The following is a 14,965-nucleotide window of genomic DNA, read 5'->3' on the forward strand; positions in this document are numbered from 1 at the left end:
AGCTTTTCTGACTAATCAGGAACCCCATTTACTTGTTTCAAACTTTCACATTTTTCACCTGGGAAGGAAAGCTGGGCAACTGTTTTATCTGTATCCTCAGAGGCAGAAGCTGCTGACCCACCAACTGCTGAATGTCCTTCTTAGACAAGTTTTAATTTCAGCCCCACCACTATAAGCTGGTGAAGCTTAATGCTACAGGATACGATGCAAGACAGTCTGCCCTGGTCCTAACTCGTCATCCATCTCCACACCTCCTAGATACTTGCCAGCTACATCGCTCCTCAGCATAATTTTGCTTTAAGTAAAGGTATGTAATTAACATAGTTGAGCACCTCACAGAGAATTCCAGGAGTTAACACTAGACTCAAATAAGATGTTTTGGTCATATAAAGTTAACAGCATAATGGAGACAAATATAATCTCCTTTGGGGTCCTGATGAGCTAAAACCTCCTACTGAAAACCCTTAACTGAGGCAACGAGCTGAGCCATTTTCCCCTCACAAAGTCCAATGCTCCCACCTCCATGCTCTAACATGAGTTTGGATCCCTAGGCTTGGTTTTTGCAACAAAACAAAAATAAGCCACAGAAAAAAGCAGCACGTTCCACCACTGTAGCCATCTGCCTGGAGATCTCTAGTTGTTCTGCCCAACAAAGACATTGTTCATGCATGCCTACAGGAGCAGGCAGCACAGGAGCAGGCAGGATCCAGCAAATTCTTCATCTGCTGGAGCCGAAGAGCATGAGATGGGAACCGTGACACTGGGAGTTATATTTCAGGATTTTATTAGTTGTTCTTCTGCAGAATCAAAATATTTAGCAAATTACTTTAAAGATTCCTTAAGACCACTGATATTTTACGTATTTAAAACTTGAACAATATACAAAGTACGACTTTGAACTATCAAAACCAACCCAAAACTTCATTTCTAGTACTAGATGTTATTATGCAATTCTATAGCTGTGTGAAATGGAACTAATCTAATGCAGTGAGTATATTTGTTTTAAAGAAAGTGCTTGAGAGAAACCTGCATCACACTGAGTATTATTTAAAACAAAAAGATAAGTGACTTCCTAGGAGGGCATAGCCTTAAATATCCTACAAACATGGGGAATTAAGAATACTGAGCTCCAGCTCTCTGCCTTCAGGTTCAGGTAGAGTTCACAGCTTACCTGTTTCAAGAGAACTTACACACCACTCAGCATTGGAGACTCATGTCTGGCAGAAGTGTTGGATGCATGGGTAAAAAAACAAACAAAAAAAACTATAAGAGGAACAGCTTCTCTCTTTATGCATAGTGAGTTTCTGAACCAGTGTTTTACTAAGTTACAGACTTTCAACCAAAAAGTAAAACTCCGTTGCACTAAAGGTCAAATCTAACCAGTTAATCTGGACTGTGACAGTCAAGTGATTCAGTACAAGCAGACATGAAAGCAGCTTCAAAGAACCAAAGCATCCTAGTTTCAGAACTACGTATTCTTCTGTCCAACTCCAGTGCAACAGTGAGGAGAAATCACTCCTGTCTCTACCTATGTATAATTCCAGTAGAGGTTGAGCAGTCTAAACTCTCCATGGACAAGATGGAAACTTAGGAAAGGGCACTTAAAAAATTTAATTTAAGAAAGAAAGTTGGCTCTCAGTGGAAAGAGAAATGCTAGCGATGCACATGGGCAGGCTTGCTCAGTCACTTTTCCATATATGCGAAAAGCTGGACTCCTTCCTGCCAACAGAAGTCACACTGGATGTGAAGGTGGTGGAGCTGGACCTGCTCTGCTGCATGCCAAGAATCTAGGAATGTGTTTTCAGCTGGCTCCTGCACGGGCCATCAGATCTTCCAAAGCGTTGTGTTGGTCATTGTTATGTAATAAGACCTCCTTAATGTCTTTTAGTTCAAAGCCCATTTCTTTAAATTGACTCATTAGTTGGAGAAGTTCTGTGATCTGAAAGAGAAAAGACGATCAGTGCTTAGTGGAGGTTTAGCACAGAGCCAGTCTTAAACGACTGGACATCTCATGGGGTAGATTCCTACTACCAAGTACAGCCCATTCCAGCTCCATTTGGAGAGAGTCCACTCACACAAGAGTTGGCAGAGCTCTGGGTACAGTAGCCCATGGAGCCTCACTTTCATTCCTGAATCTCCAAAAACCTCTTCAGCAAAGGGCATCAAAGCTCAGTCTGTGGGGGTGTCTCTCCCAGTAAGAAATTTATCAGCCTGGCCTAATTTGGACTCTGATTAATGTCACCCTGGTCCCCCATCTAACAGCTACTGCTGCATCTGAATTTTTTTTAAGTTACTTTGGGAATAATACAGTAGCCCTTGCTATCAAATGGCAGAACTAAGGCAAACTTGGGAGATTAGCACAAATCCTATTGGACACGTGTACGATATTACCAACATCAACCAAAGATCCTTCTGGAGCTTTGAAAAATATAAAGTAACAAGAAATGAATTTACTGATTACTCTGCCATTTACAAGGCCTCTGCTCCACTTGGGGGGGCAGACACCAAAACAAAAAAAAACCCAGGTTGAAATGGACAATCAGGAGATTAGCCATTTCCAATTTTGGGGTTAAGCCAGTAAAAAATGCATTTCTTTAAATCAGTCACTTCTCCCATCAGTGTTCTTCCTCTGTTTGCAAACTCATCACTAAGTCAAAGAAAGGCAGGAGGCATGTATATGTCTGGGAGGGTTGGGTTGCACCTCAGAAGGTTTCATATTGGCACACAACAGGCTGGCAAACTTTAAAAGATCATGCTGTCCTCTGCCCTGGCTACCTGCTCCTGCCTCTGTACTTTTGGTGCTAGTAAAGCATCAGAAAAGTAAAGAAGTAAAGAATCAGACTCCAAAAAAACATATATTCCAGCTTCTTTCAGAGAGAGAGCACTACTAACCCAACTTGCTGAGCAGCCAGGTAGATGCGTTTGTACAAGGGAGAAAATTCAGTCAGGGCAAGCTGGCATGGTTTGAAAGATAATTTGCCGCTTCTGAAAGTAACTGTCTCTGTACCAAGCACCTCACCCACAAGAGAACTCTGGGTTCAAAACATTACAACCAGAATAAGCAGGGTCTTAAAAAAATTCTGTCCACATAAAAATAGATGCAAGTGAGTGTGATAAAGCAATGCAGAAGAATTCCAATGCTTTAACACACATTCACTTTATCACCACAAGGATGTCCTTCAGCAGTCAGTTTTGGAAACAAGGCATTACCATAAAAGCCAGAAATACATCAACCAGGGAAACTGCTGCTGGAATTCCCCATCACAGTACATTCTCTCTATTCCTTAGCACGTCGCACCCTCACCTTCTCCTCTGAACACTGGTGCATTTCCAAAGCTGCTTCAACAAGAAGTGGATCAAAGCCCTTCTCACAAAGCTCTCCATGTGCTAACAGGTAATCCAAAACCTGTGGGGAATGAAGAAAATAAACTAAGTTTGCAGAGTGGCATTTGCAACACATGGTTGAATACCATCTCTGTACACACAGAAGAGCTGAGCACAATATCAAGATGCTCTTGATGCAAGAGCCTGTCCAGAGAAAAAAATCAAGCCCTTCTGTCCTCCTGTGCTCTTCAACCAGTCATGAACATCATCTCCCACACTAGTCAAAACAGTCTCAGAAGCCTGTTTAGCCTTCCATGCCTGATCACTGAGCAGAAGGCAGAAGTTTAACTGTGCTTTTTATACTATAAATTTTTAAAATGAAGCTGTAGATCCAGCAGTCAAGATGCATCAGATTTTAGCTTCCTCTCAGTCACAAGAGCTGATGCAATCTGAAAGCAGTCAGCTTTTTAAGGTCAATTCAGCATACTGGTGAGTGAGCTGCAAATCCCAGCTTACATGCCCAGAAATCGCTGCCAAATTTATCTGTCCTCAGCTTTGAGATGTTAGATAGGTAATGCTAGGAAGGCAAAAGAACACAGCCTGTAAATACAGCAGGATTTAAAACCACCCTTCTAAGGGACATTTTTTCCATTTGATACTACAGTTCCAAGCTCAGCACAGCTCTTGATTCAGCATCCACAGGTGTGACTGACTAAAGCAGTCCCTCATCAGAGCATTTTACTGCCAGGTGACAACTTCTCTAGTGGTTAATATCACAGTGGCTACAGACTGCAATGCCTTGTTAGAATACAAGTATTCCCCCCATCCATTTTGCAAACCCAAGGTTGTGTCAGCAAAATCAGCATCCAATCAAGGGTTTCTTCGTTGCACAAGCTCTTACCTGGTCTATGTTCTGTCCCTTCTTCTTCATGGCTTTCAGGACGTTCTCAGGCGAGTACCCCATGTTGACGACTGTCTCTATGCACTGCCTTTCACTAGCAGAGAGGACCTGCTGTACTTCAGGAGTGGGGCCACCCAACTGCTTTGTGCAGCTGGTGTTATTGGGCACTTTAGACACTAGGAAATTTTGGTGCGTTACCTAAAGGGGAAAACCCAGAGACTGAGGTGATGATCATCATCTGCATCCCCATATCCCATGTAATTAATCCGAGAGGCTTTCTAGATTGCCTTTAGAAAGTTACTCACTGTTGGGATGAAACAAAACAGTGCACATAGTCCAACTCCCATCATACTCTTTTTACCCTTAAAAAAACAATCAACAACTCTTCACAATTCTTCACAATATACCCTCTCCTACCAGTGGATGAAAATCTTTCAATACCAAACCTTTGCAACAGTAAAGGTCCTTATGATATAGCCAAACTCTGTACCTCAGAGGAAGCATGAAGATTGCTTCCTTCACCCCAAGTTTACTCATCACCTATAATTTTCTGTACTCAAATGAACACTACTTCTGGAGATTTTCAGAAACACGATCTAGCGCAAGCACACAGGTATTTTGGAATTTACCACAGGGATTTCTGTTTCCTTGTAGTCTGGGTGTACCTGGACAACACACAAATAAGATTACTATAAACATTATGCACTAATGAGCAGAATTTGCTACAGCTGGGGGAGAAGCCTTTGAATAAGTCTACCATACTAGAGAGACTTGCGGTCTGATCAGGCTTCCACATGTGAGATGCAGATGTTATGCAGCTGTGAGTAGTTATAAAAGAGCCATCATAAGGATTGTTTCTTCTCTCAGTACTCTACAAAAAACAATTATACTCCAAGAAAAATGTGTCCCCCCTCATAATAATTGTAAGTTTGTTTATTCTGTTGCTGTGACTGGTACATGTTCATACGGCTCAGTGTAACAGGCTCCTGTTCAGCTCTTGACCCAGTGCTATGCTGCCTGAATGACAGTGATAACTTTTAAGTAATTGGCTGGAGACTTCCCTTGAATTTTTTTGACCATGAGAAGGGGTAGGAGAAATATATACCCCTTATCTACTCTCAAAGCACTGCATTTCATATGCCATGTATAGAATAATAGAATGGTTTGTGTTGGGAAGGACCTTAAAGACCATCTAGTTCCAACCCCTCTGCATGGGCAGGGATACCTCCCACCAGACCAGGTTGCTCCAAGACCCATCCAACCTGCCCTTCAACACTGCCAGGGATGGGGCAGCCACAGCTTCACAGCAAAGAATTCCCTCCTAATATCTAATCTACATCTCCCCTCTTTCAGCTTAAAACTGTTCCCCCTCATCCCAACACTCCCTGCCCTTGTCCCAAGCCCCTCCCCAGCTTTCCTGGAGCCCCTTCAGGCACTGGAAGGTGCTCTAAGGTCTCCCTGGAGCCTTCTCTTCTCCAGGCTGAACACCCCAAGTCTCCCAGCCTGTCTCCAGAGCAGAGCTGCTCCAGCCCAAGGATCATCTCTGTGGCTCCTCTGGACTCTCTCCAACAGCTCCATGGCCTTGTGTTGGAGCTCCAGAATTGGAGGCTTATCCCAGAGGCTTGCCTGGTTAGTGGCTGAAATGTGGCACACATGGGAAAAATCTGTCCTAACTTGACCTCTGAAAGGGAGGAAGCATTTATATTTTGTTGGCTTTCTCACTTAGGACTCGTTGCCTGACTTTGGCCTCCTGTTGAGGGCAGTCCCTCTGTGTCCCTCCCACCCTCCTGCAGCTCAGACCTGGCTCATCCCATCAGGGTGTTGTGCTCCAGGCTGTGACACAGGAGGTTGCTGGAGCCCTCAGGGCTGCTCTCTATCCATTCTTCGCCCAGCCTGTATTTGTGCGTGGGATTACCCTGAACCAGGTGCAGAACCTTGCACTTGGCCTGGTTGAACTTCACAAGGTTTGCACGAGCCCACTTCTCCAGCCTGTCAAGGTCCCTCTGGATGGCATCCCTTCCCTCCAGCATGACAACCACACCACACAGTTTGGTGTTGTCAGCAAACTTGCTGAGGGTGCACTCAATGCCACTGTCCATGTCACTGACAAGAATGTTAAAGAGCACCTGTCCCAGTACCAACCCCCGATGATTGCCACTTGTCACTGGTCTCCATTTGGATATTGAATCATGGACTGCAACTCTTTGAGCATGACCATCCAGCCAATTCCTTATCCACTGAGTGGTCCAGCCATCAGGTCCATGTCTCTCCAATTTTGATACCAGGATGTCATGCAGGACAGTGTCGAATCCTTTGCACACATCCAGGTAGATGACATCAGTTGCTCTCCCCCTGGTCCACTGTTGCTATGACTCCATCATAAAAGGCTACCAAATTAGTCAGGCATGATTTTCCCTCAGTGAAGCCATTTTGGCTGTCACCAATCACCTCCTCCTTTTCCATGTGTCTTAGCATAGTTTCCAGGAGGTTCTGCTCCATGATCTTGCCAGGCACAGAGATGAGACTGACTGGCTTGTAGCTCCCTGGGTCATCTTTTTTCCCCTTTTTAAAAATGGGGGTTATTTTTCCCCTTTTGCAGTCAATGGGAATACATGAGCAACGTGGTACACTAGCTACAAAGAGCATGTGATTTTTATACCATTGACCAACACTTGGTCCCATTCCCAATACACCAATATGACCGGGTTACTTTTCCTGGTGTACACCTGCTCCATTTCTGCAGAACCAGGCTGCCAGAGGGCAGAACCAACCCAGTGCTTTATACTACTTTGCCCAAGATAACAGGAGTGCTAAGTCAGAATTTTGCCCCCTCAAATCTGCACATTTCAATTAATCTATTTAAAAGTCCTCCTGCATTTTAAATCAAATTAGAAAAGACAGCAAGGAATTACTTTGGACCAAGAGCCTCGATTGCCTTTCCTTAATACCCTTTTAAGCCAATATAGATTGTTCTAAAGCTTATCCACTTCTTTCAGAAAGGTCTTCTTTGGGCCCAAACTAAAACAAAACAAAAACCAAACAAAAAACCCACACAGGAAAAAGCAAAGCATAAATCCCAAACCCCATAGCAATAAAGAACTGTTTATAGAAAAACAATTTTGAGAATATATATTAGGATTTTGGCAAATTCCATGGGGGGGTGGGGAAGAGAAAAAGGACACACTGTTCTGCATTTCTGCACCTTCTCATCTCCAGGGTAAGAATTTATCTTGTAGGACACAAAGCCTGAGAAACCATGTTCAATCTGATGGACTGGTTTACCCAAGAACCTCTTCTCATAGTGGTAGAGGGGTCCAAAGCTCTTCACACACACCCTTCCTCCAAGCACTTTTGCCAGAGCAAAAAGCACTAGAATATGGGATACACTGAAATGGGAGTCTGGAGTAGTCCTGAAATCAGCTGGTTATCAAATTGAAGGATGATGCCTTGGTATTGATGCTGCAGCCACGAAAACCAAACCCGCTTCTGAAACCAGAGATTCAAGAGTCCAGAAAAACCAACTCCTCCTCAATGTACTTGAGCTTGACAACATGTGCTTGTGGTCAGTGATTTCCAGCAGAGGAGCGAAACACCTACAGGAATTTCACGGGACAAAGCCAGGACTGGTCACTCAGCAGCCACACTCCCTTATGTCTCAAACTTGCATTTCAGTGCCCTTCAAGAAGCACATGTGTGGTGCTCTCAGCATGTGCTTTGCCAATGCTGCAAAAAAGCAAACCAGTGAGCTTCAAAAAAATCCCAAAACCTTAGAGGGGACCACCCAGGACAGAATCAGTGCAGCCTCAAAAAAATGACAAGTTTATTTTGATCCAAAAAAACCTAGATCCAATTTACTGGCAAAGTATAAACTACAACTTCTGAAGTTATAATTTCTAGTTCTGCTAGAAAAAAAAAAAAAGTCACTGTGAAATACACTGGGACATATAATTGTCCTGAGACTTTCTAGAAAGGTGTAATCTTGAAGAAAAGGGTCACATGCCCCTGCTGCTCCCAGCCACAAGGATGGCTGCAACTTCCTGATATAATTTAAAAACTTTTGAGGATTTTTGTTACACTTCAATTTCTTGCCGCTCAGCTGTCATTTTCCAGCCACTAGGACCATTTTGTGGAAATATGAAACTAGTATATTCCGAAGCCTTGGAAGTGAAACAAAAAGAACTAGTTCTGTTAGCATACCTATTTCTTGGTTTGCTACTTCCAAAGTTGAAATAGTTTCAAATGAAGATCTTTATTACTTCTCTTACTAAGACTATTTTTTGTTTGTTTATCAGTTTGTATCTTACAGCATTCTCAGAATACATCTTCCCTCTTGGTCTTTGTCCTGGGTTCAGCTGGGATAGTGTTAATTTTCACAAGAAGCTGGGAGGGGACACAGTCAGGATAGCTGACCCAAACTAGCCAAAGGGATATTAATATATTAATTTCATATATTCTTTTATTAGTATTATTATTATTTCTTCTCTCCTTTTGTTGTCCTAGTAAACTGTCCTTATCTCAACCCATGATGTTTACCTTTCTTCTGATTCTCCTCCCCATCCCATCAGGCAAATGAGTGGCTGTCTGGTGCTTAGATGCAAGCTGGATCTAAACTATGACAGTCTTTAATAAGTTTTAATCCAGCATAGACATTCGAATAGAGTAAAAAATTGGTGATCTGAATGCTCCATCTATCTTGTTTTGTAAGCAATCTTTCATGTAAATCTCTAGAGATGTGTCATACTTCAAGGTTTCACCTCTGAGCTAGATACAATCGCCTCTCAAACCTGTGATTCATAGCAGTGAGCAGTTGCTCAGTGCATTGCTGCTTCTGCCAAAGTTTACTGTATTAAATTTGTTCCAGTGATCAATTACCAACTGTTCTATTGTACTTTGACAAATACACTAGTTGACAGAATACCATATTTTGAAAATTAATAATGCATTTAACTAAGCCTGAAAAAAGAAACCACAACAGGAGAGAAGCAATGTCACTTGTTTCAGAGCTCATGGTGTCACACGAAAACCTACATACATGTCCTGGTTTGAGCCAGGATGAAGCCACTTTTGCTGATTTTTTTTCCTTCAGTAAGCTTTCTTTTAACCAGCAGCAATTGTTCCAGCTGAGACTGATAACACTGGAATGTTTATATTATTGTCAGGACTCCAAGGTCACACCTTCGCTCGGCCAGCTCAGACACTACAGGGAGATCTATGACCCTCCCATAGGAGGCTGAGTTAGACAGACAGCAAAACTGGCCAGAGATATTCCATTCCATATATCTATGTAAGCTCAGAGGAAGGTCAGAGATCCCAGAAGACAACTTCCTTCCTGCTTCTCCTTCCCTTCTCTTCCGTCCATGGCCGGCGTCTGGGGAGGACTCCGTCCATCCATCACCGTCGACCCCCAGGCTCGAGATCTCCTGACCCTCATCACTCTGTGCTTTCTCCAGCAGCAGATCTGGGATTTTTCAGGACTGTTTGCAGCTAAGGAGAGTGCTGGGGGAGTTGCTGGGGGTGGCAAGGTGAGAGGCTTCTGCACGTATCTGAACATATTTGTATATAATTGTATATATTTTCTTATATCATTAGTGTTTAATTAAAGCTGTGTAGTTGAGTTTTCAATCCAGCCAAGTCTCTCTCTTTTTCTCTCTCTCCTTCCCTACCTGGGTGGGAGGGGGAGGGGATCGAGAGCATTGTTTTCGGACTTGAGTCAAACGGTGACATGCTCTTATTCACAAAGAGACAAAGACAACAGCTGGTGGGAAATTAAGTGTCCCCAAAGTAATTTTAGAACTTGCTAAAAGTCTGAGGAAATGAAGCGACAAACTCCTGTCTCGGAGCTGTACAGCAACCAACTGTAACAACAGTGATCCGAGATGATCCTCAAGACTGCTCTTGGTATTCACAAAGCAATACTTCCATCCTCCTTTACAAGGAAGAGGGTAAATACCAGATTTCAGACTACCATTATTTTCATCCTTTAAAAGGTTAATTTTAAAAGGATCTCAGGAAGAAAAAGAAAAAAGACAATTATTTCACTGCAGGTCAACTGCAAGCACTTTTTTTCTTCCCCAAATGACACTACACTATTATTACTTCTTTTCCTTGAAAAGCCTGCATTTCCCATTATTTCCAGCAAATAAGCAAGCCAAGAAATACATCTAGCAGAGATTTAACTCAAAATCTAAGAGCAGTTCCAAATTTGATATATCTCAGTTGGGTAAGACAGAATACAGGACTGTACAAATAAGATATGCTTAGCTCAAAGGCATGCAACTATGAACAAGAGCTAAAAAGCTGAAAGAAAAGTCACCAAAATTGGTCTAAAAATATCAGATTTGGGGAAAAAAAACTGCAGTGTAATAATCTAAGGTTCAGAACTGCCAGCATGAAGACCTGTTTGATTGATCAATTTGCCATGTAAATGAAGAGGAACTACCACATGTTATCTACACACCACTCCCATTAAATGAACCTAAAATCACAGGACATTTAGATGCAACATTTGCCTCTGTGCCTCCACATCTCCCCAGCAACCCCAATTCTAATCCACTGCATGTTTACCATAGTCGCTGTGCTTGGAAATGATGATTTATCTTCCGTACAAACTGTTGACACAGCCTGGGAAGGCAGCCTGGATAAAGAGGATAATGTTGATGCCTCCATGCCACTGTCCTCATTTAGACTGGAAAGACCAACCATATGGTGTCCATTCAGTTCACTAGCTTTACTTTGAGCACAGGTCTGCAAAGAGCTGAGAAAAGAGCCATTGTGGAGACAGGTAGTGCTGTGGAAAGTGCTTCTGAGCTTTGATGATTTTTGGCCATTCTCATCGGAGTCAAGTTTAGGAAAGGACAGGGATTTTATATTGTTCACTGAAGTGATAGGGGACAGGGATGCTTTGGAAGACAAGGACATCTTTTCACAGTTTCCCAACTGTGGTAAAGTGATAAAGCCATTGGGTTTGTGAAGGGGCTTGAAGTCCAACGTGGCCTTTTCTATGGATGCCAGAACTTCCTCATCTCGTAGCACAGACTCAGACCCTCCTTTGGCCAAAGTATTATCTAACAGCTGGGCAACAACTGGCCCAGTAGTACCAACATGAATTTCAAGAATATTTTTTAATTCCTCCTTATCATCAATAGTTTTTAATTCCAGTTTGTCAAATGGGTCATCTTCACATTCAAAATCAGCTGGGTTGAAGTCTGCTTTTGGATGAGGTGGACTGAGAATCTTTTGCTTCACAGCACTGTTGTCAGCTGGCGTGGGAGTAAGAATATTATTGTGCTGCAGGCTAGCGAGGATGGGGTTAATAGGAGGAGGCATAACTTCAGGGCAAAGTCCCTTTGAGAACTCCATTTTGTTACTGTCCTCTGGAGCTGCCTTTGAGTTCACTAGGGCTTCTTCTGCCTTTCGTTCAGCTTCTCTCTGGGCAGCTTCAATTTTTTTTATATCTTCACCCCACTCAATTGTTTTCTTTTCCAGTGAGAAGTCATACTGACCAAGGGTGAAGGGGAAAGGAGAAAAAAAAAAAGATAGATTATAAGGATCATAGCCACTACTTTAACAGCAACATAAGTAACATAGAACAAGAGCTACATGAATAACAAAGGACAGGCATAATTTTTTTCCCCAGCATCTCTTGTAACCCACAGACTGGCAAAGCTACCAGAAGTAGTTAATTTTGCCTCTAGCAGCAAAATCTATAGTCTGGATTAAAAAATAATATTTTGCCTCCTTCCTACATTTAGTTTTGCTTTAGAGCTACTGATTATCCCAAGATCAATTTTCACAGACCTCCCACCCTCTTACCCCAAAACAACATGTTACTAGATGGACGATCACACCCAGAACCACTGAACTACCCCCCTGTCCACAAGCTACATCAATGATGACAACTACCTGCAGTAGCAGATTTTGCTGCAGTTACTGACATGACAAGATCCCACAAGCTTCTCTCATGTAACATCAGCTCTTTCAGGGCCAGGTTAGCAAAGGAAGGCATTTGTAAGCTACTCACTACCAGTTTACTGGCCACCATAGTGGCCTGGTTGAGAGGACAAAATTCTGAATAGATTAAATCTACTCAAAGCTTTAATATCTTATGAAGGATTAACAGCCTAAAATACTATTTAAAGAACCACAAAATATTCAAAGAACACAGCCTACAAGTTAAGTCCAGGGCATAACCTACCACCATGACTCACAAGAAGTCATAAGATATATCCTTGCCAGAATAATGGCACATAACCAAACAGGAGTGCTCTTGCCATGGAACTGCTAGGTCATACAAATTCCTAGATCTGAAGAGCAACAAGCCAGCAAGGCTTGCTAGGCTTCCACTAGGCTTTTCTGGGATTCACTATGTGTTGCATCATATCCTATCCTATAATAGGCTCCAGTGAGATCCTAGAGACCTGTTGTTTCAGCTGTATAAGTTTTCCCTTCCCTTAGCTCTAAGACTCAAGAGGTGTGATACACAATTTATCAGCAAGGTGACTTTGAAAAACAACTCACTGGCAGAAGTGCTGGACACTACTCATTACACATTCTTTGCAATCTGAGCAGAGCTATCATAGTTTTGTGTGTGTGTGTATATGGTTATATATAGAGACACCAAAATTGACCCAAGCAGGTTTTTTTATATTAAAAAAAATGGGAGGTTTTTATATAAAAACATGGCTTTGGGCAATTTTGCTTTCCTGCCCCTCCCTCCCCCCCTTTTTTTTTTAACAGGTCTCACTACAGCTGTAAAGAAGTCAAATTGCACTGTGAGATGCATAGTCTATATAGTCACATCATATTATGTAAGGTGCTGCAGTCCAATTGGGCATACTATACTCAAGTCTCAACTTGGCAGGAAAATGGAGACATAACACAATTAAGCCAGCAATAGGACATTAGTCTCCTTTAGCTCTCCCACACCAGCTTACTTTGATGGAAATATGTGTATTGGGTCAATCAGGTAACCATTTAACAGTGTTGTGGTTTAGGCCCAGCTGGCAACAAAGAACCACCCATCCACTTGCTCACCCCTCCCCCCACTGTGGGATGGGGAGGAATGGGGAGGAGAGAATTCAACTAAAAAGCTCGTGGGTCACTCACCAGTTATGGTCATGGGCAGGGGGAACCTCCTCCCTCTCCTTTCTCACTGTCCTTAGTATCTCTGCTCCAGCATTGCTCTCAACTCCCCCTCTCCTGCCCTGCAGCTCTTATTGCAATTTCATTTTCCCCTTCTTGAATATGTTACTTGCAGAGACACATCCACCATTGCTGATGGGCCTGGCCTTGGCCAGAGGCAGGGCTGGATTTTTGGAGTCAGGGAAGCTTCCAGCAGCTTCTCACAGGAGCCACCCTTGTGGCCCCTCCCCCACTACCAAAGGCCCACCACACTGACCCAACAGAAATGGTTATAATGAAAAAGCCATGATGCCATGATGTAGGGTAATTCAGATATTCAGCTCTCTCAGGGATGAGTTGCAGGGCAGGAAAAAAAAAACCACAAAAAACCACACAGCTGAAGTGAAAACAATCATCAGTTTGGACTGACCAAGGAAAATCATGGATCCAAATGAGAAAACATAGTTCAATCAGATTTCCTGTATTCACAATCAGCATTTGGAGATTAATTTTCAACATTTATGCTAAAGCAATTGATTTTATGCTACCAAGAATTTATGGTAGTAGAACTATGCTCCTCAAAGACCTGGAAGTCATCTGCACCAAACAGTAACTTGTTTGCCCTACACCTGGAAAAAAATTCCCACTCAGAGCCACACAGAAAACAAGAACTGGAAATGTATTTCCTCATCCCACTATTGTGAGAACCCATAAAATATGGTCATAGAAACAGTTGTTATCCTCAAACAAGACTCTGCAAGTATGGCATAGCATGGCTATTCTTAGCATTTTTCCTCTTAAAATGCTACTCAAATTCAGTCAGGGTAACATTTAGACCTATAACTATTACACAAAAACATTGTAGTTTTTTGAAATAGATGCACTAAAATAAATGCTATTAGGCTTTTTAAAGCTATAGGAAGTAGAATCTTTCTGAAAAAGCAGATAATATTTTTATTTTTCTATGCATTCTAACAGATCTGCAACTACTGCATGGAAAAAAAAATTACACTACAGGACCAACAAGACTAACATTTTGAATCAGTGACTACTTGCAATTTACAGCATCACATGTTGGGGACCAGAAGTAAGAGGGAATAGAGGAGAAAGTCAAAATACTACTTACCCAGGCTTCTCTGACAAGCTGAGAAGTGTCAGGCATGCAGAAACCAATGGGTAATCCAACCCTTGCTGGGGTTTTGAATTTGTCTCCTATCTTAAATGGGACATCATCAAGATAACTGAAAGGCCCTAAGATCAAAAGCAGAAATTGCATCAAAAAACCTTACAAGTTTAATGCATTCAATGAAGACATTTATGTATTTTGGAGCTATTTTATCTCTGCTGCCCCAATTACACCAGGTGACTTAATACAAAGGAAGTTGCTTGATCAGAAACACATTGAATTTGTTTGAACATCATTGCCTCAGATTTGGTGGGTTTTGGGTTTGTTGGTGTAGAGTGCCGAAATGAATAATTGTCTCAAAACAGCCGCCCTGACAAAATGGACATTGTGCTTGGGTGGGGTTCTCATTCAATAAGCCACCTGGACCCTGTTCTCTCAAGGAGAGCCCCTCCTCTGGTGGCTGCCCTGATAGGCAGGACACTGTCCTTATCTGA

The 14,965-nt window shown here is 42.4% G+C and overlaps 1 protein-coding gene across 1 annotated transcript in view; it reads right to left on the bottom strand.

Moving 5' to 3' along the window:
- Positions 1-1,801: 1,801 nt before the first annotated feature.
- The window catches only part of LOC104394007 (ubiquitin-associated protein 1-like), a 20,895-nt gene continuing 7,731 nt past the window's right edge, over positions 1,802-14,965 (bottom strand). Inside the window, exons 3-8 of the mRNA XM_010003542.1 lie at positions 14,472-14,596; positions 10,790-11,722; positions 4,855-4,890; positions 4,226-4,423; positions 3,305-3,406; positions 1,802-1,939 (exon numbers count right to left, since the gene is read on the bottom strand). Of these exons, the coding sequence (XP_010001844.1) occupies positions 1,802-1,939; positions 3,305-3,406; positions 4,226-4,423; positions 4,855-4,890; positions 10,790-11,722; positions 14,472-14,596 (1,532 nt within the window). The remainder of the gene's footprint in view (positions 1,940-3,304; positions 3,407-4,225; positions 4,424-4,854; positions 4,891-10,789; positions 11,723-14,471; positions 14,597-14,965) is intronic.

The sequence above is a fragment of the Chaetura pelagica genome, unplaced genomic scaffold (genome assembly GCF_000747805.2).
Source record: "Chaetura pelagica isolate M959 unplaced genomic scaffold, ChaPel_1.0 scaffold348, whole genome shotgun sequence".
Classification (NCBI taxonomy): domain Eukaryota; kingdom Metazoa; phylum Chordata; class Aves; order Apodiformes; family Apodidae; genus Chaetura; species Chaetura pelagica.